This window comes from Drosophila pseudoobscura, chromosome X, assembly GCF_009870125.1.
Source record: "Drosophila pseudoobscura strain MV-25-SWS-2005 chromosome X, UCI_Dpse_MV25, whole genome shotgun sequence".
NCBI classification, from domain to species: domain Eukaryota; kingdom Metazoa; phylum Arthropoda; class Insecta; order Diptera; family Drosophilidae; genus Drosophila; species Drosophila pseudoobscura.
This window is the reverse complement of record NC_046683.1, coordinates 28,759,334-28,784,811: the sequence shown is the minus strand read 5'-3', so window position 1 is coordinate 28,784,811 and position 25,478 is coordinate 28,759,334. Positions and strand designations below refer to the sequence as shown.

At 41.5% G+C, this 25,478-nt stretch overlaps 2 protein-coding genes and 1 long non-coding RNA gene across 7 annotated transcripts in view; all 3 read right to left on the bottom strand.

The window, feature by feature from the left end:
• LOC6899629 (G1/S-specific cyclin-D2) overlaps positions 1–25,478 on the bottom strand; it is a 67,629-nt gene that overhangs the window by 10,031 nt on the left and 32,120 nt on the right. Inside the window, exons 2-5 of one of the 5 annotated variants that reach the window (XM_033385271.1) lie at positions 22,923–23,144; positions 11,306–11,480; positions 7,479–7,624; positions 7,124–7,418 (exon numbers count right to left, since the gene is read on the bottom strand). In XM_033385271.1, the coding sequence (XP_033241162.1) occupies positions 7,124–7,418; positions 7,479–7,624; positions 11,306–11,480; positions 22,923–23,144 (838 nt within the window). Of the gene's footprint in view, positions 1–7,033; positions 7,419–7,478; positions 7,625–11,305; positions 11,506–22,922; positions 23,145–25,478 lie in introns of those variants that run through there. The other 4 variants (XM_033385270.1, XM_033385273.1, XM_033385274.1 and 1 more) reach the window with 4 other exon arrangements.
• LOC117185158 (uncharacterized) lies at positions 1,320–3,375 on the bottom strand. Its single transcript, XM_033385276.1, has 3 exons — positions 3,348–3,375; positions 1,765–1,910; positions 1,320–1,704 (listed from the first exon to the last, which is right to left on the bottom strand). The coding sequence occupies exons 1-3, from the start codon at positions 3,358–3,360 to the stop codon at positions 1,384–1,386; spliced, it is 480 nt and encodes a 159-aa protein (XP_033241167.1). The 5' UTR covers positions 3,361–3,375; the 3' UTR covers positions 1,320–1,383.
• LOC117185159 (uncharacterized) lies at positions 9,971–11,085 on the bottom strand. The gene is made up of 2 exons (XR_004470712.1): positions 10,833–11,085; positions 9,971–10,771 (listed from the first exon to the last, which is right to left on the bottom strand). It is a non-coding gene; the product is annotated as an uncharacterized lncRNA (long non-coding RNA).

Genomic DNA, 25,478 nt, shown 5'->3' with positions numbered 1-25,478 from the left:
TAATATTAAGCAGTCGATGTTTTTTGACTTATATACCTTTTTGTAAATATTTGTTTTCGAATTTGCTCAAAACTTTTTAACTGGCCTTAACTGAGGCACATTTGCAGGTTTTGCAGCTTAGGCACGAACTCAATGCTTTGTTAAGTGCTTAACAAATGAGTGGGAAGCAGATCAAGGATAGTGGTGTTCAGTCTTCTTCAGATGAGACAAAGTTGCGACAATGTTTGAAATAACCAGAGAAATGTTGAAAAAACCCACAATGTTGCGAGAATGTTAGAAATAAACAGTGTAACGTTGAAAAAACGGACGCATGGTATGAGAAATGCTACATTGTGAAAACAGTCAAGGAAAACACTTAGAAAAGAAAGGTTTATCCAACGGCTTCGAGTTGTGCGATTATATGTAGACTAACCCTACACGTCAATAAAACATACGGCTTTTCCTGTGATTACGGATATTTGGAAATTCCGCCAAGAATTTGCCGAAAAACCAACAAAGGTATTCCCATATATATGGGAGGATCTGAACCCAAAACAAGGCTTCAGAATTGTTCTGGCATAATGAGCAGACGCTATTATCATTCGCATAATACCTATCAACAAATTTTTTAAGCGTCGGAAGACAATTGTCCTTGTAATTTTGCGCATTTACAGCCAATACTGCCAATATGTTGGTTTTTTTCATCTGGTACAGAGAAAAGTTTGATCAGGTCTTCTGGTGTCTGCATATGTAGTATAGAGAAAAATATTTTTTAACAATTTTTTTACAGTCGGTCCGGTTCAGCGCATTTTATCATAATTTATTGTACCAATACGTTGTATTAAATGTAATTCGTTACATAATTACCCATACTAATAAATCGGTATGTATATATAAATGGAGTAAAAAAATTTACGTGATCTCATAAATTGAGAATGGCTGAGCCGATTTGTCTCATTTGGTTTTCAGCTGTTTAAATTTTCCAGGAGAAGGTTTATACGAAAACACTCCCGAAAAAATGTATTTTTTATTTTTTTTTAATACTAGCCGTAGTAGCCGTATTAGCGGAGAATTCATTGCCATAGTCGGAGATCAGGTCAAAACTCTTTATATTCTCCATCAAGAAACAATCAACTGAGTTGTCTACATTTCTTATCCGTGCAACCACCATGAGCGCCACAGCAAAACGAGGCAGGGCCAGCTAGTTAAACAACAAAAATCGAAGTATAGAGGCCATATAAAGAAAATTTCGTTTTGTATAAATAGACTTAAAAAAAAAATTTAATAACGTCAATTATTATGTATTCTTCTTTTTTATGTGTAATTTAATTTACAAGGACTTGGAGGAAACTAATATATATTTAAATACTAATATTTAGTATATTGGCTCAAAAAATACTTTTCTCAAAATTGTATGTCTTGTAACTCATTTTTAGCCTGCCCTAGAATCTTAAATGTTTGCGTCCGATAGGGTAGGGTAGCCTTAAAGCAATTTTGATCAGCGTTGGCGTCAGCAGTAGTAAATGTTAAGGAGGGTATTGGCATTTGCCTCGTGCGTTGCGGGCGCTGCTGATGATATTGCTGGTTTGGATGAGTCTGATAACGTCTCTGACAGTACATTTTTGCAGAGTTAGGAGGTTCAATGTCAACAAAAAACGGCTGTAGGTTGCGACTGTGCTCTTCAAAAATGGTCTCCATATGCAACATACACTCTTGCAGTTGAACCTATTTATATAAAAATAAAATTTAGTCAATGCCTTGGACTTCACTCTTTCTTATACAAACTTGTTCGATGCTGGTTAAGTCCGAAAGTAGACCTAATAAAAAGGGAAGATTATGGCCTGTGCGTAGATGCCATTTTAGCCCACTCATTGAAGCGGCTATACTCGATGCTGCTATTGTGCTAGCTGGGTACTTTGCAAATTGATGTTCTGCGAATAACAGTTAGTATATAAACATTTTAATAAGAATAATAAAATATTAAAATACCGAATATTCGGTAAAATGCACATCCCCACAACAAAAAATGTCTGTCCAGAGAAGGGTTGGTAATTTCGGCTTCAGAATTCCAAAGGGGGCTCTAAAACACATGATGGGTATATTTTGGTATATTGTAAGGAATGGGCAGATCAAGCAGGCCAAGAATTGGGTTCTCATGCCGTATTGACTAGGAATAGTTTTTCTTAGCTCAAACTTGGTTCGCCAAGGAGCTTAAATTTTGTTTAAAATATTGTGATCCCATAATTGTAAAAGTAACTCTCTGTCTACATTCGTCGATTCGGAAATTAAAAAAAAAAACGGAAAGGATCGTTGTGAGGTGCTGTGGCGACCGCAACTCTACATTTATACCCGATACTAAGTCACTATAGCTCTGACATCTAACAGGAGTGTGGATACCAAATTTGGTTGCTCTAGCCTTAATAGTCTCTGAGATTTGTGGATGCCCCAGATTTTCGTCCTTTGCGGGGGCGGAAGGGGGTGTGGCGAAATTTTGAAACTAGCTCGTCAAGGTCCGATATCACAGGAGTGTTGATCAAAAATTTGGTTGCTCTAGCTTTTATAGTCTCTGAGATCTAGGAACTCACTTTTAGCAATAGGCAAAGCCGACCATGAAACCTGTGTGTTAGAGAGAGACAGAGCGAAGAGAATGAAATTTTTTTCATCATTTTGGCTGTAATAATTAATAATTATACGTGTAATTATACGATCTAGGTCAGATTTTGCAGTCTAGAAGATATAATCATTCTCTACGATTCAGCGTTTTCTCGTATCTTTGAAATTGTGGATGCCACAGATTTTCGACCTTTGTGGGGGCCTGTAACAGTGACATGTCACAGAAGTCTGGATACAAACTGTCGTTGCTCTAGCTCTTATAGCCTCTGAGCACTAGGCGCTCATAGGGACGGACAGACAGATATGGCTCTATCGACTTGGCTTTTGATGCTGATCAAGAATATATATACATTATGGGGTCGGAAACGGTTTCTTCTGGACGTTTCACACATCCACTTTCACCACTTATCTAATATACCCCTATACTCTGCGAGTACTAGATATAAAAATGTACTGACTCAATATGGCAGAAAAAAATTAGAACAAAAATTTCGACTCAAAATACATACTCCTTTTGAGACATTTCAGGTATTCAAAATTGAACAAGTTATACCTTTTTACAATGTTAAAATTTAAGAAGAAATTAGAAACCTGATGAAATTTTGTTACATTTACATTCATCTTCTATTTTTCATGGCTTTACACAATTACCCAAGATATCTGCTGTTCATTGAAAAAGTGTTGCTTTCGAACAAAATCAAAAAAAGAAACTCAAATTAAAACCTATGTTATATGTTCTGTATGAGCTGCTTTACCCCGGCCTGGCATGGGTCAGTAAGGTCCTGCCAACGTTTCAATACGATTTGAGCCAATAATTTTAATAATTCTTAAACCACTTGCCAAAATTGAGTTCAGGTTGACGGATTTGCAGTTGGTAGAATTCCTTTGACCTTCGGCTATAAGATTTCGATGAGTTTAAGATCCAGTGACTGAGCCAAACATGGCAGAACGTCGATATTTTTCGGAATATTTTTTGTTCAGGGCATCAGTAGATAATTGACGCGCACTCGATGTCGCGCGTTTGGCGGTGCGCTCGGAAGATCCACAATCCACACGGCGTTCACCGCAGCGTAACGCTTAAGATAAGTTAGTTACGCTCCCACCACCGTTTTAACCGGCACGCTACCTACACGTTACACTCAAGTGATCCAGTAGCTATTTCTTAATAATCTTGAACTTGAATCCCCCGCACATATTTATGTACATATGTCTATGGCTACTTATACATTTTGAATTAGCATATACTTGAACATATGCATACATATGTATATTCACTCATGCCTTCATAGTTATACAACGTTTTACCCGTTGTTTGAATCTCGTCAAAAGGGTGGTTCGTTAACCGAAGCCGCGGTAAATACCACTTACAGCCATACATACATACATGCAAGCAAAAGAAGCAGTGCATCCCTTTCGTTTTTTCGCTTCTCCACCGGTTGCTTGCGTTGTATTTGTTGGGATAGTTTTCGATGCCGCGCTTAAACTTAATGGAACGCCAAGCAACGCCCTACCTTGCATTTCGAGGGTATATTTTTTTTTTAACTGTTTGCAACCGACTCTATACATTGTTACCTCGTGCCTCAATATTATTGTTCGTCCACAATTTTCGCTCTTGGTTAAACATTTATTGATCGTAGTATTTATGTCTGCACATTCCGGCCACATTTTACAATTTCCATAATATTGTTACGTTTATACAGTTCGTATTTTATGGGTTGAGAATATGCTTTCGATGTCTTGTTGCTCCCCTCGGCAGTCCCTCTTACGGTTCCGAGCACTATGGACCAATCCGCAGCCATTCTCACACGGTCCAAGTTTGCCTTCGCTGCAAGCAGACTGACCCGCTTCGATCAGAAGCTCGACGCTCCAGTTGCTAGCACTCCAACCTGCTCGCTCTCCCAAGTCCATCAAGATCAACTCCGAAGCCTGTGGGCAAAGGTGGACGCTGAGTTCGAGGCCTGTTCGGTGGCGATGTCGGAAGCGGATCCAAAGGGTGGTAGCTGATGTCCAAGGGATGTACGATGACTGCTACACGGTCTACGCGTAATGCCTTGCCGAACTGAACGATCAGCTCGAGCCCCCGACTGTCTCTCACACGCCGCAACTGGCCGTTCAAGTGCAGACTTCCGGCAGTAGCCGCCATTCTCCATGTGACACTGGGGACTACCAGCAGTGGCCCACGTTCCGAGACCTGAGGTCTCCATTCTCAATGCCGTGTCCGCTTAGTCAAAGAAGATCTGCAGTTTTTCCATCCGTTCTCTGACTAAGCCGGGCTTACAACTAAATGCCGCAACCTACGTTATTCCGGAATTGGCCCTATGTGGTGGTTCTCTTGAGAAAATTACCCTGGTGGATGATATTGGTGTTATATTAGACGCCAAGCTAAAGTTTTCTAAACACATGTCGACAATGGTAAATATGGCCATGGGCGTACTTCGGTTTATAAAGAAGTGGTCAAAAGAATTTGACGACCCATATATAACAAAGACTCTCTATACCTCGCTAGTTCGTACAAAGTACACCAGGACCGTATAGAATCAGTACAGAAAAACTCTTTACTCTTTGCTCTGCGGGGCCTTAACTGGGATACGGGTGTGAGACTTCCATCTTACTCTAGTAGACTGCTATAAGTAAACCTCCCATCCTTAGTTAGCCGTACGAAAATTCTTGGTGTGATTTTTGTGCACAACTTGATCAGGGGTGACATAGACAGGCCGCATAAACTTCACGATTCCTATTAGACTTCTAGTAAGTGTTATAGCGTTGTTCCTTCCACTTTGTAGATCGAATTATTCCTTGCATGAACCGTTTAGGGTCTTATGCTTGGATTATAATTCCCTATACCATATTATTTCCCCCACTAAATCTCTTCCTCTTATTAAGTTACTCACACACCTTAACCTTACACACCTTTCTAGTAATTAGAAATTGTAGTGGTATTTGTATTTGTATTTTGAATGCATGCTTAGTTTCTTAATTAGTGAAGTGAGTCTGACCAACTTAAATTTTTCATGTTTTTTACTTGACTAGAAGCTATTTTTACAAAAAATAATCATGACCATAGCGATAAGCCTTCCTTATATTTTCGGATACCTTGATTTTTAATATTAAGCAGTCGATGTTTTTTGACTTATATACCTTTTTGTAAATATTTGTTTTCGAATTTGCTCAAAACTTTTTAACTGGCCTTAACTGAGGCACATTTGCAGGTTTTGCAGCTTAGGCACGAACTCAATGCTTTGTTAAGTGCTTAACAAATGAGTGGGAAGCAGATCAAGGATAGTGGTGTTCAGTCTTCTTCAGTGAGACAAAGTTGCGACAATGTTTGAAATAACCAGAGAAATGTTGAAAAAACCCACAATGTTGCGAGAATGTTAGAAATAAACAGTGTAACGTTGAAAAAACGGACGCATGGTATGAGAAATGCTACATTGTGAAAACAGTCAAGGAAAACACTTAGAAAAGAAAGGTTTATCCAACGGCTTCGAGTTGTGCGATTATATGTGGTTAGTCTACACGTCAATAAAACATACGGCTTTTCCTGTGATTACGGATATTTGGAAATTCCGCCAAGAATTTGCCGAAAAACCAACAAAGGTATTCCCATATATATGGGAGGATCTGAACCCAAAACAAGCAAAAAAAAAGTGGCCAAGAGGCTTCAGAGTTGTTCTGGCATAATGAGCAGACGCTATTATCATTCGCATAATACCTATCAACAAATTTTTTAAGCGTCGGAAGACAATTGTCCTTGTAATTTTGCGCATTTACAGCCAATACTGCCAATATGTTGGTTTTTTTCATCTGGTACAGAGAAAAGTTTGATCAGGTCTTCTGGTGTCTGCATATGTAGTATAGAGAAAAATATTTTTTAACAATTTTTTTACAGTCGGTCCGGTTCAGCGCATTTTATCATAATTTATTGTACCAATACGTTGTATTAAATGTAATTCGTTACATAATTACCCATACTAATAAATCGGTATGTATATATAAATGGAGTAAAAAAATGTACGTGATCTCATAAATTGAGAATGGCTGAGCCGATTTGTCTCATTTGGTTTTCAGCTGTTTAAATTTTCCAGGAGAAGGTTTATACGAAAACACTCCCGAAAAAATGTATTTTTTATTTTTTTTTTTAATACTAGCCGCAGTAGCCGTATTAGCGGAGAATCCATTGCCATAGTCGGAGATCAGGTCAAAACTCTTTATATTCTCCATCAAGAAACAATCAACTGAGTTGTCCGCATTTCTTATCCGTGCAACCACAATGAGCGCCACAGCAAAACGCGGCAGGGCCGGCTAGTTAAACAACAAAAATCGAAGTATAGAGGCCATATAAAGAAAATTTCGTTTTGTATAAATAGACTTAAAAAAAAAATTTAATAACGTCAATTATTATGTATTCTTCTTTTTTATGTGTAATTTAATTTACAAGGACTTGGAGGAAACTAATATATATTTAAATACTAATATTTAGTATATTGGCTCAAAAAATACTTTTCTCAAAATTGTATGTCTTGTAACTCATTTTTAGCCTGCCCTAGAATCTTAAATGTTTGCGTCCGATAGGGTAGGGTAGCCTTAAAGCAATTTTTATCAGCGTTGGCGTCAGCAGTAGTAAATGTTAAGGAGGGTATTGGCATTTGCCTCGTGCGTTGCGGGCGCTGCTGATGATATTGCTGGTTTGGATGAGTCTGATAACGTCTCTGGCAGTACATTTTTGCAGAGTTAGGAGGTTCAATGTCAACAAAAAACGGCTGTAGGTTGCGACTGTGCTCTTCAAAAATGGTCTCCATATGCAACATACACTCTTGCAGTTGAACCTATTTATATAAAAATAAAATTTAGTCAATGCCTTGGACTTCACTCTTTCTTATACAAACTTGTTCGATGCTGGTTAAGTCCGTAAGTAGACCTAATAAAAAGGGAAGATTATGGCCTGTGCGTAGATGCCATTTTAGCCCACTCATTGAAGCGGCTATACTCGATGCTGCTATTGTGCTAGCTGGGTACTTTGCAAATTGATGTTCTGCGAATAACAGTTAGTATATAAACATTTTAATAAGAATAATAAAATATTAAAATACCGAATATTCGGTAAAATGCACATCCCCACAACAAAAAATGTCTGTCCAGAGAAGGGTTGGTAATTTCGGCTTCAGAATTCCAAAGGGGGCTCTAAAACACATGATGGGTATATTTTGGTATATTGTAAGGAATGGGCAGATCAAGCAGGCCAAGAATTGGGTTCTCATGCCGTATTGACTAGGAATAGTTTTTCTTAGCTCAAACTTGGTTCGCCATGGAGCTTAAATTTTGTTTGAAATATTGTGATCCCATAATTGTAAAAGTTAAAAGTAAGAGTTACTCTCTGTCTACATTCCTCGATTCGGAAAATACAAAAATAAAACGGAAAGGATCGTTGTGAGGTGCTGTGGCGACCGCAACTCTACATTTATATTCGATACTAAGTCACTATAGCTCACCACTATTCGATACTAAGTCACTATAGCTCTGACATCTAACAGGAGTGTGGATACCAAATTTGGTTGCTCTAGCCTTAATAGTCTCTGAGATTTGTGGATGCCCCAGATTTTCGTCCTTTGCGGGGGCGGAAGGGGGTGTGGCGAAATTTTGAAACTAGCTCGTCAAGGTCCGATATCACAGGAGTGTTGATCAAAAATTTGGTTGTTCTAGCTTTTATAGTCTCTGAGATCTAGGAACTCACTTTTAGCAATAGGCAAAGCCGACCATGAAACCTGTGTGTTAGAGAGAGACAGAGCGAAGAGAATGAAATTTTTTTCATCATTTTGGCTGTAATAATTAATAATTATACGTGTAATTATACGATCTAGGTCAGATTTTGCAGTCTAGAAGATATAATCATTCTCTACGATTCAGCGTTTTCTCGTATCTTTGAAATTGTGGATGCCACAGATTTTCGACCTTTGTGGGGGCCTGTAACAGTGACATGTCACAGAAGTCTGGATACAAACTGTCGTTGCTCTAGCTCTTATAGCCTCTGAGCACTAGGCGCTCATAGGGACGGACAGACAGATATGGCTCTATCGACTTGGCTTTTGATGCTGATCAAGAATATATATACATTATGGGGTCGGAAACGGTTTCTTCTGGACGTTTCACACATCCACTTTCACCACTTATCTAATATACCCCTATACTCTGCGAGTACTAGATATAAAAATTTACTGACTCAATATGGCAGAAAAAAATTAGAACAAAAATTTCGACTCAAAATACATACTCCTTTTGAGACATTTCAGGTATTCAAAATTGAACAAGTTATACTTTTTTACAATGTTAAAATTTAAGAAGAAATTAGAAACCTGATGAAATTTTGTTACATTTACATTCATCTTCTATTTTTCATGGCTTTACACAATTACCCAAGATATCTGCTGTTCATTGAAAAAGTGTTGCTTTCGAACAAAATCAAAAAAAGAAACTCAAATTAAAACCTATGTTATATGTTCTGTATGAGCTGCTTTACCCCGGCCTGGCATGGGTCAGTAAGGTCCTGCCAACGTTTCAATACGATTTGAGCCAATAATTTTAATAATTCTTAAACCACTTGCCAAAATTGAGTTCAGGTTGACGGATTTGCAGTTGGTAGAATTCCTTTGACCTTCGGCTATAAGATTTCGATGAGTTTAAGATCCAGTGACTGAGCTAAACATGGCAGAACGTCGATATTTTCGGAATATTTTTTGTTCAGGGCATCAGTAGATAATTGACGCGCACTCGATGTCGCGCGTTTGGCGGTGCGCTCGGAAGATCCACAATCCACACGGCGTTCACCGCAGCGTAACGCTTAAGATAAGTTAGTTACGCTCCCACCACCGTTTTAACCGGCGCGCTACCTACACGTTACACTCAAGTGATCCAGTAGCTATTTCTTAATAATCTTGAACTTGAATCCCCCGCACATATTTATGTACATATGTCTATGGCTACTTATACATTTTGAATTAGCATATACTTGAACATATGCATACATATGTATATTCACTCATGCCTTCATAGTTATACAACGTTTTACCCGTTGTTTGAATCTCGTCAAAAGGGTGGTTCGTTAACCGAAGCCGCGGTAAATACCACTTACAGCCATACATACATACATGCAAGCAAAAGAAGCAGTGCATCCCTTTCGTTTTTTCGCTTCTCCACCGGTTGCTTGCGTTGTATTTGTTGGGATAGTTTTCGATGCCGCGCTTAAACTTAATGGAACGCCAAGCAACGCGCTACCTTGCATTTCGAGGGTATATTTTTTTTAACTGCCGTTTGCAACCGACTCTATACATTGGTACCTCGTGCCTCAATATATATATATATCAATATTATTGTTCGTCCACAATTTTCGCTCTTGGTTAAACATTTATTGATCGTAGTATTTATATCTGCACATTCCGGCCACATTTTACAATTTCCATAATATTGTTACGTTTATACAGTTCGTATTTTATGGGTTGAGAATATGCTTTCGATGTCTTGTTGCTCCCTTCGGCAGTCCCTCTTACGGTTTCGAGCACTATGGACCAATCGGGAGCCATTTTCACACGGTCCAAGTTTGCCTTCGCTGCAAGCAGACTGACGCGCTTCGACCAGAAGCCCGACGCTCCAGATGCTAGCACTCCAACCTGCTCGCTCTCCCAAGTCCATCAAGATCAACTCCGAAGCCTGTGGGCAAAGGTGGACGCTGAGTTCGAGGCCTGTTCGGTGGCGATGTCGCAAGCGGATCCAAAGGGTGGTAGCTGATGTCCAAGGGATGTACGATGACTGCTACACGGTCTACGCGTAATGCCTTGCCGAACTGAACGATCAGCTCGAGCCCCCGACTGTCTCTCACACGCCGCAACTGGCCGTTCAAGTGCAGATTTCCGGCGGTAGCCGTCAGTCTCCATGTGACACTGGGGACTACCAGCAGTGGCCCACGTTCCGAGACCTGAGGTCTCCGTTCTCAATGCCGTAGCCGATCAGTCAAAGAAGATCTGCAGTTTTTCCATCCGCTCTCTGACTAAGCCGGGCTTACAACTAAATGCCGCAACCTACGTTATTCCGGAATTGGCCGCGGAATATTCGCGGTGTTCGCCGCAGCGTAAGGCGTCCCACCCCCGTTTAAATCGACCGCGCTACCTACACGTTACACATGCATACCCTACGAAACCACAAACAAATATATGAATATATGAAGATTATTGGAAATATTCAATCCTGACCTCGTTCAAGTACTCTGCGTACACAATTGTTAAATTTTGCATCTAATGTTCAATCTGAATACTATAAATGTTCAATTTGAATACTATAAATGTCTCAAAAATAAATTTGAAAGTAGTGACAACTATTTCATTGTACATTCATTTTGACATCAACCTCCTCTGACAGACATCTTATTTATAATTTAATTTCATAATTTTTCGTTTCACTTTATTTTGTTGCGCAATTTGTTGTACGCTCCGTAGGAGTATTTCTTTTTTTTTCTTTATTTATAAAATGTTGTATTGTACTAAAATGAATTTAATAATTTAAAATATTTGTGCATATATATATTGTTTTTTTCTTTTTTACAGTTAAATGTAAAGTCACTTTCGATTAAGTTTCATTACCACTCACAAGAACGTTTTCATTGGATCGTTAGTTGGTGATTAGTGAACGAAAGGTAATGTGTGCTGATGAAGACCTATTGACTTACCTTTGGCTGCCATCGATATAAAGGCCTGAGCATGTTGTCTAACTTTAGCAAAGCTTATATCAGGGATTTTTGTAATATTTATTGGCACTCGTCTAATTAAAAGATCAAGAAAGTCCAAGGGGGTCACAGATGAAAGGTCCCATCCCAGTCGGCTTAGCACGTACAGTTCCCATTTCTTAAGGTTAGAGAAGAGAATCAAACTGTTAAAAAAAGGAAAACTGCATTGTGTATTAAGAAGTCGAGGACAATAAAATGTAGTTTCCTACTTATGTAATTTTTATATACATTTTTTTAATAATAAAGGAACTGATCCAGATTCGGAAGATTCGCCATAGATTTTTGCACTTGTTGTGGCAACGCCTTGGCCTTCTAGATAGGGGCGGCACTGGCCGTCAGCCATCGGGTGCTACAGAGGAATAAACGGATGACAGGTCTGCTCGTCACAACTGTAAGCTCGGAACGGGGCACAGGCGTCTCAGGCTCATGGCTTGCCCTGAATCCAAGGCGACTGTGCTTCACGCCATAGGATACAGGTGGTCACGAGCAAACAGGCACCCGCCGTAACTCTACACACCGGTGGAAGTGCGACTATACTCTCCCCGTGATGCTGGCTAATTGTAGTCGGGGGAAAAAAGAGAAGAAAACTCTCAGTGAAATAACCCCAATTCAAGGTGACACTGTCATATGTCGAGGGATGCATGGCCGAGGGGGTGATCGGTCATTAATATGCGGGCTCTGGATACCTGCTTACCTCCAGTTTAAATAAGACTTCCCGGGGCACGCGGGGCCAGATGGCCCAACTCTCCCTCTCCCAACTATCCCTGCCCAACTGATTCAAGTTGGACAAAAAGCCACTAATTGGCTCAAAAGGATATACGAGGGAATCTTCTCCCATGGATATATCCCGGAAGCCTGGCTTCATACCAAAGACGTCTTCATTCCTAAGGCAGGCAAGCCCTCGCGTACTGCCCCCAAAGATTTCAGACCCATAAGTCTATCGTCTTTCCTTCTGAAGACAATGGAACGGCTTCTGTGGATGCATCTCACGGTGAATATTCCGCCTAATCTCAGACTTCCAGCATGCCTATCGGAAGGGAAGATCCACCGAAACGGCCCTACACATCGATCATAGAAGCGTCTCTAACTGTAAGGAGTACACCCTAGTAGCCTTCCTTGACATAGAAGGCGCCTTTAATAACATCCTCCCGACCGCCATCACGGGTGCACTGACGGACCTGGGGGTTGACTCCCGGACGGTGTGCCTGATCGATCAGATGCTGCAATGCAGGACGGTTGAGGCATCACTGGAGACGTCAACGTGCATCAGATTTGTCAGCAGAGGCACACCGCAGGGCGGAGTCCTCTCGCCCCTCCTATGGAACGTGGCAGTGAACTGCTGCGGGAGATAGAGGGGGGTGGCTGCCGCGTGGTGGAGTATGCGGACGATGTTGCCATGGCATTCTGCGGTAAATTTCCGCAGACGCTGTGTAAGTGCCTGAAAAGCACACTCATGAAGATGTCAAAATGAGCAGACATATGCGGTCTAGGTGTCAATCCGTCTAAAACGGAACTGGTGCTTTTCACTAGGAAGTACAAAGTTCCGGCACTGATTCCCCCAAAACTATGTGGGAAGCACTAGTCTCTATCAACAACGCCAAGTATCTTGTCCTAATCCTCGATAGAAAGCTCGACTGGAAATTTAGCATAGAGGATAGAGTACAGAAGGCCACAGTGGCCACCTATACTTGTAGAAAACAATCGGACTAAAATGGTGAATTACCCCTATATAGTTCGGTGGCTTTACACCGCCATCATACGACCAATTATATGAGGTGCTGGTATGGTGGCCAGCCTTAGACAAAAGAACATGCCTCAATAAACTCAGCAGAGTTCAACGCATGGAAGAGCTATGCATAACTGGCACTACCTTAAGTGAAGCCGCCCTCGATACTATGATGGACTTCCTTCCCGTAGACCTCATGGGAAAGAAGGTTGCAACACTTTCCGCCCTCAGAATGAGGGAAGCCAAACTATGGAAAGTATCCGCATTTGGTCACTCGGGAATCCTGACAAGACTACCGCAATCACCAAAGAGGACAGATTATTGTACCCCTAGGGACCACCTCTCGTCGCCTTTACAGGTATCAATCACACCTAGGGAGGTGTGGGAGATGGGGAACCAGCACCCGCAAACGCGGTCCACTTTTACACTGATGGCTCAAAGTTAGACGGCCGCGTGGGTGGCGGAGTCTACTGCAACGAGCAAAACATCAGTCATTGCTTCAGGCTCCCGGATCACTGTAGTTTGTTCCAAGCGAAGGTTGAGGCAATCAAGAGGCCATCTGTATCGCCTCTAAACTATCCCTAGATACTCACGTGGTGAGCATTTTCTCGGACAGCCAAGCAGCTGTCAAAGGGCTAGGCTCACTATCATCAAATTCAACGACTGTAAGCGACTGCCGCAGGTCTCTGCAAGAGATCGCAGAGCAGCTAGCTATCTTCCTTACATGGGTCCCCGGACATAGGGACATCGTGGGGAATGATGCCACCGACGAGCTAGCCAGGCAGGGCACTACAATTCCTCTCTTATCAGAGAGGGAGTAGGTAGCGGTGCTATTGGCTACGTGTAGGCTTCTTACGCACGAAATATTCGAGCAAAAGGCGAACGGGAGATGCCAGCAAACCATCTCCTGTAAAGTCTCGAGATCGATATGGCCTCATCGATCTAAAAAACGCTGGGCGGAGCTATATAGGCTCAGTAGAGTACAATGCTCTGCAGTTATCCAAGCAATCACGGGACACTGGCAGATAGGCCTCACGCCGCTAGGCTGTCAATCCCTCACAATGACTTCTGGAGGAGTTGTCGCGACGAGGAAGAGGAGGAATCGATCTCCCACTTCTTCTGTCATTGCTCGGTCCTTGGAAATCGCCGTCTTCTGTTTCTCGGGGCCCCTTTTCTCACAGACATTTCGGACCTTTTCGAAATCAAACCTGAGACCTTGTCTAAATTTATCCAAGCCGCCGGATGGGAAGGCTCTTAATTTTCAACAGTTTGCTCTCCACGGTTTTAGGCATTGAGAAGGGGCACACGCCCATGCGGCATCACAACGGACGTTGTTACAGGTCCAAGTGAGCTTGGGGGGTTTCATCGCTCCCACTCAGGCTACCGCCTAAACCTAACCTAACCTAGGGGCGGCACTGACGGTCGGCTCCCTCGCGACAAATTGCACTAGTCGGAGAACGAGCTCAAGGACAGCTTTATGCAGGAGCTGGAGGAGAGCGCGGGCACCGCCTAAATTTGGGGACGCCCAGTGGCAGTAAGGCAGAGTGAAAGTCATCACATGCCAAGAAGCTCGTTCGGCGGCCCTCTACACGAAGTCGTTGGCTGCGCTACCCCCGGAAATCTACCCCGAGCCTAATTAAAGGTCGTAAAATGGGAAGATGTTCCCAGCAAAGCGAGACCAAGAGGATGCGTTTTGGCAAAGCCTGCGGAGCCGGAGAAGATTCCGAAGAGAGGCACCAGTTGATCCTCGCCATAAACGAAAAGTCGTTAGATGTTATCGGATAGACGGGCTATGGCTAGAAAAAGGTAACAATAGGTATCTGTTGTTTCACCCCTATTCCCCTATCCCGCCTCGAAGGTGGAAATCAATCGTCCACCATATCATAGCATCAGTGGTGGCAGACGATATCCTGGACGGCTACGTGTCTGACAAAAGCGACATAGTCAGGTTTCGGATATTGATCGATGCCGATAAGACAATGGTAGAGGGAAATCTCAGTTATGGCACTGGCACACCTGTAAAGAAAACCAGGATCCCTGGTCTCCGGTCTGAGAACTCAAGACTGTAGCCCACACGTAGATGCCACCACAGGTAAAACACGTACTTGCATTCTTGCGCTTACTTATGCTCCCAAATTTCAGCAATGAAGACCAAACATCAGTGAACATCGAAGGCCAGGAGAGCTCACTAAGGATCTATTCAACATACATGGGTCACGAACAACATCACAGACTGAGAAGCCAAGTAAACCGTCTTAATTGCAGGGCTCGACAAAAATAAGTTTTAAAAAAGTATGTTTATGTTTATGACATGCAATGACTGCATCTTACAAGAGGCGATGCAATTACTGCACTGTCATGTGGCCCGTGTGCCACCAGCAGAAGGCTGTTACGCTCGGATCCCAGGCAAAACGCAGCACCCCTCCCGACCAACCGACCGAGGGGCGCTGCCGCATTACGCGAGGTGCGTAGCCGAACCAAACGCGAACATGCAGGAAAGATAGTTGTAGGACTAATATTCGAGGAAAATTAGCACTACACTTGCTAAGAAACTAAGCATGCATTCAAAATACAACTAAAAATACCACTAGAATTACAAAATACTAGAAAGGTGTGGGAGGATTAGTAACTTAATAAGAGGAAGAGAAATAGTGGGTGATTTAAAATGGTAGAGGGAATTATAATTCGAGCATAAGTCCCTAAACAGTTCATGCAAGGAATAATTCGATCTACAAAGTGGAAGGAACAACGGTATAACATTTCTAGTGAGTCTAATAGGAATCGTGAAGTTTATGCGGCCTGTCTATGTCACCCCTGATCATGTTGTGCACAAAAATCACACCAAGCATTTTCCTACGGTTAACTAAGAATGGGAGGTTTACTAATAGTAGTCTACTAGAGTAAGACGGGAGTCTTACATCCGCATCCCAGTTAAGGCCCCGCAGAGGAAAGAGTAAAAAGTTTTTCAGTACTTTGTCCTTGTCTAGTACTTTGTACTGTGGGAACCATATACAGGAGCCGTATTCTAAGATCGGAAGAAATATCGAATGGCCTTATTTACCATGGTAGAAATGTGTTCAAAAAACTTAAGCTTGACTCTTAAAAAAGAGTGTGAAGAATAAGGGGACTAGATGGCTGCCATGTAGTACTCCCGAAGAAACCTTTACTGGTAAAGAGAGGGAGTTTTTGAAGAGGACTCTTTGAGACCTGGAACAATGGTAGCTAGAAATCCATCTCAGGAAGTTGGGCGGGAACCCTAGAAGATCAAGTTTATGCGCAAAAAGGGAATGGTTTACAGAGTCGAATGCTTTACTAAAGTCGGTGAAAATGAAATCCGTCTATAAGATACCTTGAACGCCTTTAACAATGAAAGAGGTAAACTCTAACAAATTCGTGGTGATTGAGCGCCGCCTTATAAATCCATGCTGAGTTGGAGATATAAGTGACTTGCAGAGATGTTGCAAGTGCGGAGTTAAAACTTTCTCAAACATTTTTGCATCAGACTTGCTAACTTTTTTATGGAGAGGAATTATAAACGATTTCTTCCAGATTGGGGGGAAGCAAGAGGAATAGATGGACAGGGTGAATAGTTTAAGCAAAGGTCAACACAGAGCCTCGGCGCAGTACCTGAGTACACAACCTGGAACCCCGTCTGGATCCGGTGAAAACACCGGCTTAACTAGTCGAAGATCATGAAGTAAAGAACATTAATTTATTTAATTTAAACCGTATGGGTACGAATGACCAGAGTAGCTTTCCTCAGAATTGGTCGTCTGGAAAAATTGGGCCAAAAGATCGGCAATTGCCTGATCATTATTTGCCGACGTATTACAAAATGATAGCGAGGATGGGTGTGCGGATGTTCTACGCTTACTGTTTACGAAGCAGTAAAGCTGTTTAGGGTACTGGGAAACGTATCCTGCATCGAGATAAGTAGTTCTTATAGAATTGAGCATTAAGAACTGAAAAGTTTGACCGAGTTATTAAATAGCGAGAGTGAGAAGTAGCAGAACCAACTTCTTGAAATTTTGTATAGTCTTGGTTTTAAGTTTTTGGACTGGATAACTCTTTGGTAAGCCAAGGTCCTCTTGAGGTTAATAATGAATAATAATGAGGTTAATAAGCTTCGCACACTCGGCTTTACGAAAGCGGCGGACACGTTCAGGTAGCCTACTCGACCGATCCAATACAGTTAGTCCTATAACTAGCGACACTGCGATAGTAGGATGACAGGAGTCTTCAGGTATAGTGAGCGGAAGGGCTCGGGTTATCAATACTATGGTCGGATCCGATACAAAGCAGAGATCAAGCAATCGACCCAAGGAATTTTTTACATGGTTGACTTGAGACAGGGACAGGTGAAGCAAGCCGTCAACAAAGTCATGTCGTGACATGGGCACTAGGATACTAGACTCGTTTACCGAAGACCAAACAGTTCCTGGCAAGTTGAAGTCACCAAGAACTATCATACGATCTTTATCAGATAGCGAGGAAGAAACAGCGGTTAAAGCGGACAAGTGCTGCTCATAAATAGGGATATCCGAAAAAGGTGGAATATACGAGCAAGTAATGAATATAGCGAAAGCGGGAAGAATAAGTTGTACATACATACAGGAATTCCAGTTCCTGTTGAACTGTGAAGTGCTCAGACATGAAGTGAGAGTCCAGTGAAATCAGAACCCCTCCTGCACGTCGAGACGAACGATCCTTTCTAAAAGTTGTGTACCGACCAGACAACACTTCTTAACTAAGAATGCAAATGCAACAATATCTCGAAAAAGGATTTCGAGCTTACTGCGTAAGCCTTTAACATTTTGGTAAATTAATAAGAGGGAAGTTAGTTTTTTGAATGGGTAAAAGAAGTAAAATGCGAAGATGTGGATGGCACGTTGGGTGCATAAATCTCCCAAATCAGCCATTTTGCAAAGGCAGAACACAGATGTGCCAACGGCAAACTAGAAAATGTTTCATGCTGAAAGTCCATTACCCAACGAGGGAGGCCAGCATGTGATACTCCAGATCAACAAGGAGGCGGGGAACCTGTTATACCCATAATTGTATAAGATAGCGTGGGGCGTGAGCAGTTTCTCCATACAGCTTAAAAAGCGCCCCCACGAAGATAAAGATGCGCACACTCCACAGCTCCTCATAGCCATAGGTAAAGGTCCAGGAACCATGGATTGCGCGAGGAAATACAGTGAGCGGACTGAAATCCTCTTACCAAAACTCATTCCACTCAACATCGATAAGAAAGAACAGATCCGTCGTACTCGTGCGAAAGGGAATCCATGCTTACCTCCTGTCTCATTACAGAACGGATTATCTGACAGTAGTGATACTGGATGGAAAGGAAAAGCTCTTTCTGGTATCTTCGAGCTACATAGCACACGACAGGACCGAAACACCTCAAAAGCTAAAGAGTCTGGCGGCAAAAACCGGCTGTAAAGATCAGCCACTATTTTTTGGAAAGCTCCCACATCAATAATAGAGTTGAGTCACTTTTAGTCTTTATACTATTCTTATATAGACATAGATATCTGGCTGAAGAGTCTTCGAAAGACCATACTTCTCAGATCATAAGTACATTCAGTTCAAGTGAAAACCTAAACACATTCCGAATATAAAGGTCTATAGAATCCCCCGGAATACAAACTGGGAAAATTTTAAAACGACGGTTAATTCGAATCTCGCGAAGCCAAGCTCTGTGAAGTTCGCAGAGGATATAGAGAAGTCCCTAGAGACCCTATCCTATTACTGGATGCCTACCACGCATCTTGTCCAACCACAAAAAGAGGACCAAGCCACTCTGGTGGAATCATTCTCTGTAAGAAAACGAGCTCAAGGAATTCTTTAAGATCGGCAACGAGAAATACAGAACCATACTCAGGAACTACAAGAAGGAAATACGTAAGGCCCAACGAAACTTGTGGATTCACTTCTGCTCCAACATCGAGAAAGTACCTGAAATGGCTCAAGCTACATGACGGACAGTGGGCAGTGAAGAAGCCCTAACAGAAATAACGCAAGTTCCCTTCCCAGGATGCACCCAGGTTACAGATGCCAAAAATCATCAGGACATAATACCCGAAAGGAATACGTACCATAAGCTTATTGAAAAAACTCAGCGACAGGCTCTGCTCTGTCAAGACAAGGCCTAATTGCATAGGGAAACATGTCGATACAAGGATACGGGCATACCTCTATTGGCATTTATGGGAACCACCGACTGTATAAAGAGACGGGATCAGATTCAGCACCTTAACATATATACAGACGTCATCAAGATGAATGTTATCAATAAGATAAGGCTGTCATACACACTACTGAACCGATGCAGCAGGACGAAGATCGAGCATACGATGTGGTCAACCTATTAAAATTAGCGTTTAGAGAAGCAAATGGAGAAGTACCACTACCTGCAAAATCTTGAAACCCATATCCAAAGAACGGAATAAAAACTCAATCACTACTTACTTACTACCGTGGTAAGTACAACCACGGTCACTGTCTAGCTGCGGTGCATGCAGCCGAGGCATCATCAACAGAGACAGCTCTAGGAAATGTGATGAACCTTGGGCCATTGAAACCCTGGAACATCCTATCAGCAATTGTCCGGCTAAGATACCTGGGCGTCCCGACGCTGTGGTCATTGAAAGATGCCTCCAAGAGAACGCCAAGGAAAAAACAGCTCGATTCTCGAGGACTTTCAAACCGCAAGAACAGGCGGACATATATGTACATATATACTTTATGGGGTCTGAGACGCTTACTTCTTGCTGCTACATACATCTACACTAGAGGTGGAGAACTATCGATGGCACTATCGAGAGACCATCGATAGTGGCTCGTCACTATCGATAGTGGCTCGTCACTATCGATAGCGTTCGATATTTTTTTAGTGAATGCTTTACACAGTGAAAAAAGTGTGTGTAATGCCGTCTGAAGCTATCTGTAATGCTAATTTTGCCTCATTCGATGGTAAGTTCTGTTAGGATCTGTTGGATATTTGATTTTTTACAAGAAAATGCAATGGAAAACAAAAATACCGCTCGAAGTAATGTCATTATAACAAATCGTCCCTATTTGGAGAGATCAATTGCCACGGAGGAGACTGATCCACTGCTTTGGATAAACGTAAATATAAATATATTTAAATAATATTTTACAAAAATACTTATTATTTTCATATTTTTCAGGTCAACGAAAATTAATTGGATTTAGTCAAAATCCTTATGTTCAAATATTTATGCGTAGAATCCGAACGCATGTTCAGCAAGGCTGGACAAATCGTCTCTGATAGGAGGATCCGTCGTAAGGAAAAAATATTAATATGTTTCTTTTCTTAAATACGAATTTTTGGCTTATAAAGATAGATGACGTATTGCACTTTTTGCCGAATTCATGTTCCGGGAGTAAAATTTATTCATGCTCCGAAATGAGCATTGAAGCGGAAGTTGTGGGAGCAAAACCTCGGGTGCAGCCTTGGCGCTAATTCTAAAATTTGCGATAGTCACTTCAAAGCTTCCCAGTGGAAGTCTGCACCTAACAAAGTTCGACATTCACCTACGTGGATGAGGTTTCGCATGGCGGACTAATACAACCGTCAGAAGAATTTAAACATAAGATCAAAGAATTAGAATTAATATTTAAACATTACGTAAAAGAACATTTTAATTTAACCACAAATGTCAAGGCAAAATTATTAATGGCTGCACAAAATGTAAATATTGACATAGTGGTTAAATCATTTTATTTTAAAATTAGAATTTATTTTAGAGTTAAGAACCTTAACAAAAAAATATGCATGCAAAGTTAGAAGCAACGTTTGCTTGCAAATTCAAAATTATTAAAAATAAAACTATAAAAAACGAGGGGGAACGTTGTGAGTTGCTGCGGACACCGCAACTCTACGGTTATACCCGATACTAAGTCAGTATGGCTCTCCTCCGGCAGACGCCGCTAATATTTAACGACACGACAAAGAGTGCGTGCGAGAGAGACAGAAAATCAGTCTGAGCGTGACGTCGGGCGCTGCGTAGCCACTGCAAATCGATTTGTTCCTTTTGGCTATACAATTTATCCGATCTGATCCAGATTCAGCAATCTAATAGATATGGTCATTATCTATGATTCTGCGTTTTTAGTTTTCTCAAATCTGCAATATTGTGGATGCAACAGATTTTCGTCCTTTGTGGGGGCGGATGGGGGTGGGGCGAAATTCTGAGATATACGTTTTATAGTGACACTTTAAAGGAGTGTGTGTACCAAATTTGGTTACTCTAGCCTTAATAGTCTCTGAGATTTGTGGTTGCCTCAGATTTTCGTCCTTTGCGGGGGCGGAAGGGGGTGTGCCGAAATTTGGACAAGAAACGGTCAAGGTCCGATATCACAGGAGTGTGGATACCAAATTTGGTTGCTCTGGCTCTTATAGGTTCTGAGATCCTTGAACTCATATTTTGCAATTGGCAAAACCGACCATGAAACCTGTGTGTTAGAGTGAGACAGAGCGAGAAAGAGTGAAATTGTTTTCGTGATTCTGGCTGTAATAATTATACGATCTGGTTCAGATTTTGCACTCTAGAAGATATAGTCATCTTCTACGATTCTGCGTTTTTAGTTTTCTCGTATCGTCGAAATTGTGGATGCCACAGATTTTCGCCCTTTGTGGGGGCGGAAGAGGGCGGGGCAAAGCTTTGAAATATTTTTGGAGCAGTGACATATCACAGAAGTCTGGATCCAAAACATCGTTGCTCTAGCTCTTATAGTCTTTGAGCATTAGGCGCTGAAGGGGACGGACAGACGGACAGACGGACGGACGGACAGACGGACAGACGGACAGACGGACGGACGGACAGACAGACAGGGCTCAATCGACTCGGCTATTGATGCTGATCAAGAATATATATACTTTATAGGGTCGGAAACGATTCCTTCTGGACGTTACACACATCCACTTTCACCACAAATCTAATATACCCCAATACTCATTTTGAGTATCGGGTATAAAAAACTTCAAGTCTTTGTATTACAGTAGGAAATTTTAAACCCCACGGGCCTGTTAAGGGTTAATCAACATCGACATATGCCGTCTCACTCAAACTCACTATACTATGTGCCTTTCATTCGCACTTATTGCTAGCATACGTTAAGGGACTGACTTTTGCCGACGAGACCACCTTGTAAATATGCATCATGGGCTGGCGATGAGATTTAATGCGGCATGACCGAGTCTGCCAGGCTGAAGTTGCAAGTGTGTGGCGAATAAATGGCAGACGACTGACAACAAATATTTCTATGCTCTGTAAATGCTTTAAGTTATGCATAAATTAATCTTTAATAATTAGTTTTTTTTCTAACATTATCGAGTTGGATCTGGACGGATTATGTGGCTCCAGCACCTTTTCTGGCGACAAGGGCCCCCGCCAAAGCGAACCAAAAAAGACTCGATCTGGAGAAATAAAAATAAATAAGTTTATAATATGCATTATGGTCTAAACAATATTTTGCGATTGCAGAACGTATCTGCTCTGCTGACTGGATGGAACCAAAAATTAATAATTCTTCCGCGCAAATTTAATGCACTTGTTATTGGCATCAGCTGTTTTTGACGGATGGTGCCAGTGTGAATCGGAGTTTCACATCTGTCAAAAAATCCCACCATTACCACGGGATGGGCTCAGTGTGCAGAGCCTATTACCCTATCCTGAATTAACACGATTATATCGTTTTCATTATACGTATCGAGCCTCATACCATTTCTAGGACCCCTTGATGCTAAAGCCATTGCACGTCAACACATTAATATTTTAAATATTTGATAAGAGAAAAGCTTACAATTAAATCATCCTTGTATATGCTGTTGTCCGTATAAACGACTAGTAATTCCACGGAGAGTGCACGACAGCTGGGTTCCCGAAGTTTTGAAGCAAGTAAAAGACAGGCAGCAGCTAAAATTTGAAGATGGGTCTTGCGTACTGATTTAGTTGAAAGAAAGCGATCCATGTAATTCAATGCCAGTAATACGACCTCTTCCTGGCAGTTTTCTTCGGCACATACCTGCATCAATAAAATTTAAATTTTTGAGCCGCATTAAAAAAGTGGATATATATTTCTGCTTTATTATATAAATAATATTATTTGTAGTGATTCTTATTTATAAAATTGTATATACAGATAATATATAATTCAATAATATAATATAATTAACCCAAAATATATTAAAAATTAAACTGTCGCAACTACCTCCAGCAATAACTTCATGCACTTGTGACTTCTCTAGTCGGTGGTTTTCGCAAATGTTATCCTATTCGTCTAAATTTAATATTTTGTTTGTCGCTTAATTAATTTCAAACAGAAGTCCATACTAATTTGTTGTTATATTAATATTGTTCGGACAAAGCCCGAGTGTAAATTCTTTACTCGTCTTTCTATTTCATATTCTATTCATTTTCTGTACCTTTTGGTCATTGTACCTTCGCCTTTGCTCGCTCAGAACCATGCTCTCATTGCATCATCTATTCTTTATCTATACTCGCTCTTGTTATCTTTTCTTTTCTATGCCGTAGGTTAACCGTCAGCAGCTGTGCCTGCTTTGGAAGTTAATACTTGATATAGTTGAAGAACAGACCTTTTTTGTCCCCAAGATTTATAATTTAGCTCGAGATCGGCTCGCTTGCCATCTTCGGCCACCCTCAAAGTACCAATTGCCAACCAATTAAAATTATTGAACAATTATTGTCAGCAAAAAAGCTCGTTGTCTCAACAAATATATAAGGAAACCTTATTTTTTAATCACTCGTTCTTAACGATTTTTGGCAACTTTAAGAAAACTGAATACAAAATGAATTTTAAACAGAAAAAGTCTTTTTAAAACAAAATTGTTTCCAATAGGTTAATTTTTTCAGTAAACTGGTCACTCAGACCACTCAGAATGACCCAAACTTGGGTTTTCCTTCGACCAATTTTAAGAGACAGGCTAAGTGAGAGGTAAGGAGAGAGCCAGAATAGAGCATCGGTAACACAAGATGCGAATAAAGCTATTCGCTCGTTGCTAAGCTTAAGCGAATAAATTTAACAAAATTCTTTTTGAAAATTGGTTGCTCTTTTGGCCTCAGTGCAAGTTGGCAGTACTCGAAAACCCTGCCTTAGACTCAGCAACTTAATTCCACAATATGAATGAGTTTCTTACTAATGCAGCAGCAGTGACAATGTCTGGATATATTCCAACTGAGGCGTGTTATAAAGATGTTTCGTAGTGACCAGAGGTGTTTTTGTTTTGCGCTCCGCTTCTTTTCCTTTTATTTTGCAATTGAGCCTGTGCTTTTCAACATAAACCTTGATAATAAACGTGTGTTGCTTTCTGTAAGTACGCTCACGCTCAGTTCAGCCCACTCGTATCCCGTAGCCTTTACGAGGGTTGCTATTTATATTTCGGGAATACGAAATAAGAACAACAATTTTTAAATGAAAATGGTTTTATTGTTTTTCAAAATATTCCCCCTGATGATCAATACACTTTTGCATTCGCTTGAACCATTGGTCATACTCGTAAGGAGCTGACCGTTGGTTTTAAGAACCAATACGATCGGCCATGGAGGCTCAGATAGCGGTTTGAAGCTGCTGAATGAGTCTCCGAGGCGTAAAAGGGTCACTCCGCGGGATCTGCACGTGCCAGCCGTCACTCAGCCGTTCACGACCGAAAAACTGACTCCGACCACTCCAAGGGTGCAGCCAGTTGATCTCGTTTGCCACTCCAAGGGCAAAGGCAGCTGCTGGCGATGCAGACTCGGTAGCCGAATTCATCGCTCCGGAGAACGTGCAGCCAAGTAAGTCTGTAGCGTCCGTGTCTGTGGTGGCAAGCTCGCTAGCTGTCCCGTCTATTCCGATCCCACCAGTGATCAGAAGATACGGACCTCCGGATATTGCCACCATAGGTACTAGGCCCTAGGTGGCTAACCACTGGTGGGGATCCACCAAAACGACAAGTTTTTGTTTCACGGCTGGCCCCTGACCACATAACTAATGATGTAATTGCTTTTACTCAAAGCTAAATAAAAGCCGTGGGTTTAAAGGTGGAGAAGTTTAGGCATCTCTCCAACTGAATTTGATACCACTTGTTCTGCCAAATTTTGGCCAGAGCATTTGGTGGTGAAGGTTCAAGACTAAGAAGAAGAATAGGACCACCATAGCCCTTACAAATCACCCCAGTTCGCCATCCTCCTCCTTATCTTCCCGTCCTGCTTTAACCCGTCCAAAAAACGAACTTCTCTTTAAGTATCATATCAGAATGTTAGGGGCTAACGTAGTAAACTCAGCATTCTTTTCCGGTATAGTGTTGCATTTGCTTCCCACGTTATTGTGCTTACCAAAACCTGGTTAAAGCCAGACATT

Bases quoted from the DNA above. Each gene is read 5' to 3' on its own strand.
- LOC117185158 (XM_033385276.1), bottom strand. The intron at 1,705-1,764 runs GTTTGTATAAGA...TTATATAAATAG, and splicing joins ACTTAACCAGCATCGAACAA to GTTCAACTGCAAGAGTGTAT.